The 3389-nt window shown below is 41.7% G+C and overlaps 1 protein-coding gene across 1 annotated transcript; it reads left to right on the top strand.

Moving 5' to 3' along the window:
* The first annotated feature begins 2080 nt into the window (after window positions 1–2080).
* LOC115731578 (protein NTM1-like 9) lies at window positions 2081–3389 on the top strand. Its single transcript, XM_030662241.2, has 3 exons — window positions 2081–2243; window positions 2407–2681; window positions 3246–3389. Exons 1-3 carry the CDS (start codon window positions 2081–2083, stop codon window positions 3387–3389), a joined length of 582 nt encoding a protein of 193 aa, XP_030518101.2.

Here is a 3389-nt window from a genome sequence, read left to right as displayed (position 1 = left end):
CAAATTCTCTTAGGTGTCAAGTTCACTAATTGAGCACCATAGATTAATGACATTTGGCATTGTACACATAATATCACACTTTCCTCCCAATTTTGCCCCTCCAATTTCACTTGATATAAAGGGAATAATCAAATGACAAGAATGCCCGTGTCCGATTACTAAAAATAGGGTCGAAGCTCCAGGGGCAAAATCGTTTTTTCACACCCTTCGTTCGAAAATCCAATTTTTTTCATTGATTTTCATTCCCGACTAGGCGTCGTCCAATCCAAACTCTTTTTTTTTTTTTTTTTTTTACAAATCTTCATTTCCATTTTTTTTCCATTTCTGAGATCCCATTTCGTGATCGATTTCTCATCGTCCGTAATTTCAATTTATCTCGAACTAACGGGCTGCTTTTGCGGACATTACGCGTATTGACTCTGTGATTCTCATCACACTTAGGAAAATTCAAATCATGGCTATCATGGTTGTCATGAAATCGCAAGGGTCTATTATTAGCCCCGACGGCTGCGATCGTCATAAATCGATTGAGGGAAATTCGCAAATCATACGTTGGTTATGCGGCATCACCCGCGTCCCAATCGTATAACACTAGCAATGAATCCCTTAATCGTTCTCAGATCGGCCTCGGCTCTAAATATTCCCTCAACGACCCTTATGGTCAAAATGCCTTTTTCGAATTGAATTTCCTAGGTCTACGTATCTCGCCACGCGTTAGCCTTTCCCCTTCGGTTAGTTAACTCGCGATTGATCGGATCCAAGCGAGATATAACCGAAATACTTCAACGGATATCTTACGGTCAAAGATCTTGAAATGACAGGAAAATCAGACTGTCACAATGAGCTCCGGTCCAGTGGAAGAGATGAAAGTCACTCTGAATACATTGAATTGTTCTTCTTGTCATCAACTCAATAAAATGATGCATCAAACACGAGAACCTAAGCACTAATGACTAGTTTTATTCAAACCATTCTAGCAAACAGTCTTGTAAATTGCGATGGTCTCTTGATTAATCGAAACCTAGATGTATTTTGCTTTGGTTTGATTGGTCATATGAGACAGATGTGGGCTACGAGAGGAGATTATTGGACAGAAGTATAGTCACCATTCCCGATTATTCTGTCAAATTTGCTCAGCAAACATATGGTTTTCTCAAATGTACGAAAAAATAACAGAACTTACCGAAAATTCCATATATGGTTCTTTTCTAAAAATCGTTACCTCGAACAATAATAACGTTTTTGGAATAGAGAAGTGGACCCCATCACTACCCTCTTACAGAGCGATTGCATATATGCACGGGCTTCGACTAGACCTGACCATGAATCTAGTGGCAAGCTAGCCTCGTCCGGGCATACAATCCCGTGAAAATCTGAAAAATGGATCAACTTGGTATGACCTGCAGCAACTCCCTCCTTCCGCAAGAATGGATTTGTCGTAATATCATAGCACAATTGGCGGCTTACAACCGAAACTCGCACCATCTTCGGCGATAAGCACACGCTGAAAACTTCATCTGTAGCAACTACGGTTTTTCCAAAAGGCGGTGCGTGCCTAGATTCAAAACCAGGCAACAATTGAACGGTGACTTTTTGACTTGGTTGGCTCGGTACTCTACTCGGTCCACTTAGGCCACATCTATTGATCACATCTAGCTTCGCATGCTTGGACCTTCGGTTAATAAATTGTCACGCTTTGGCTCAATCTCTCCAAATATAGAGCTCCATGGGCATTGGCAGAAAAAAGTAGTCCCCAAAAGCACTGGGCTGTCACTTTCCTGGGGAGGATAGAATGGGAATTTCACCAGTAGCTTCTCCTAGGTGCAACCGTGTAATCCTCCGCAGGGAAGATAGAGAAAATTTTTTCAGCTTCCCCTTCAGAAACAAGGGCGTAGGGAAAAAGGAGGCTTCTGGCACAAGGGAAGACCCACAAGCAGCAGAAACCAGAAGGTTGAGTCAATGTTGAGTCCCAGTTATAAATTGTAATCTCCAATCGACATATGAACTCACAAATTTGCTCAAACCCTCAAGTTCAGCTACATCACTTGTCTTAGTTAATTGGCCATACTCAAATCTCTGTATGGAGCGATTTCAGGTGGGATTCAGATTTCTTCCGACCGAGGAAGAACTCGTTAGCAACTACCTTAAGAGCAAGGTACTTGGATACGTCGACAATTGCGTCATCCCCGAGCTGGAGGATTTCTATGCATGGGATCCTTGGGATTTACCTAGATTGTATCAAAGTGAGTTTCATGCGCCTGCTCCCCTGGCCCTTTTACTTTGGTTGTAGTATGAATTTGTTATGTCATATTAGTAATCACGCATTGAAAAGTTGTTCATACGTTGTTTGCACTCATAATGTTCCGATAAGTTGTCCTAAATCTTTTGCCCTGTGCATGCGTGTAGGGATATCGAATATTCCGTCGGATGGGTGGGCTTGGTATTTCTTCTGCCCTTCTCCTTACCTAGCCCAGGGCAGCGATCGCATCAAAAGGCAGACAAGAAGCGGTAAATGGAAGATCACCTGCCAAAAGGATGACATAAAGACTCGAGACACCAAGGCTTTAATAGGCACCAAGAGGATTTTGGTCTTTGAAAAGGGTCGCGCCAAGACGGGATGGGTCATGCATGAGTATCACTTGAATCCGAAACTTCTTGATGGATACTCCTCAACCTTCCAGGTTCCCCATTTTGATCTATCCGAGATTTCTGTGATATTTTTCATTTAGTCAAATGAATTAGTCAGGAATGAAATTAAAAAGTGCATTAGGCCATGCTGAAGAAAGTAGGATGACGGTTCTTTTGATCTATAACATAAGATCAATGGCTGCGAAGAGAATGAGTTAAATTAACTACTAAGGGTTGGCACAATTTGTTGCGATATGAGTGATTCTTAGTCTAGTTACAAAAAGTCATTCATTCGAACCTCACAAACTACGGGTAAACTGCTCTGAATTAGGATCACCTGCTTAGGCCAAAAGCCTACACCTAACCGGATCATGAGACTTGCACTACGTTCCACAAGCTTATCCGCGACCTTATGGTCAGTGCCCTGGATTATAAAAAAAGGAAAGAATGACCCAATTACACTCTTTTATCATGTCATTATGATTTTTCTTTTTGTTTCGACCACGTGACATATACTTTTCAGGTCCTGTCTTTCATTTAAGTTCCTCATTGTATTCAAAGTGCAACTTCCAGATTCTCTAATCTTTCTTACATTGGCGAGTTCTGAATATTTACAGATACCATACATCCTTTGTCGCTTGAAGAGGAAACCAAGTGAAAGCTTGGAAATTTCCCCAAGTTTTGGAGGAGGCTCCTGTGCAACTGATGACACTCCAGTTGCTTCTCAACATGAGGACACAGATCAGGAGGTAAACAGATGA

Source organism: Rhodamnia argentea, chromosome 5, assembly GCF_020921035.1.
Source record: "Rhodamnia argentea isolate NSW1041297 chromosome 5, ASM2092103v1, whole genome shotgun sequence".
Lineage (NCBI taxonomy): Eukaryota > Viridiplantae > Streptophyta > Magnoliopsida > Myrtales > Myrtaceae > Rhodamnia > Rhodamnia argentea.
This window is presented reverse-complemented; position numbering and strand designations above follow the sequence as displayed.

Coding starts and splice junctions, on each gene's coding strand:
- LOC115731578 (XM_030662241.2), top strand. CDS start 2,081: ATGGAGCGATTTCAGGTGGGATTCAGATTTCTTCCGACCGAGGAAGAA. Junction 2,244..2,406: donor TTTACCTAGATTGTATCAAA/GTGAGTTTCATG, acceptor GCATGCGTGTAG/GGATATCGAATATTCCGTCG. Junction 2,682..3,245: donor GATACTCCTCAACCTTCCAG/GTTCCCCATTTT, acceptor GAATATTTACAG/ATACCATACATCCTTTGTCG.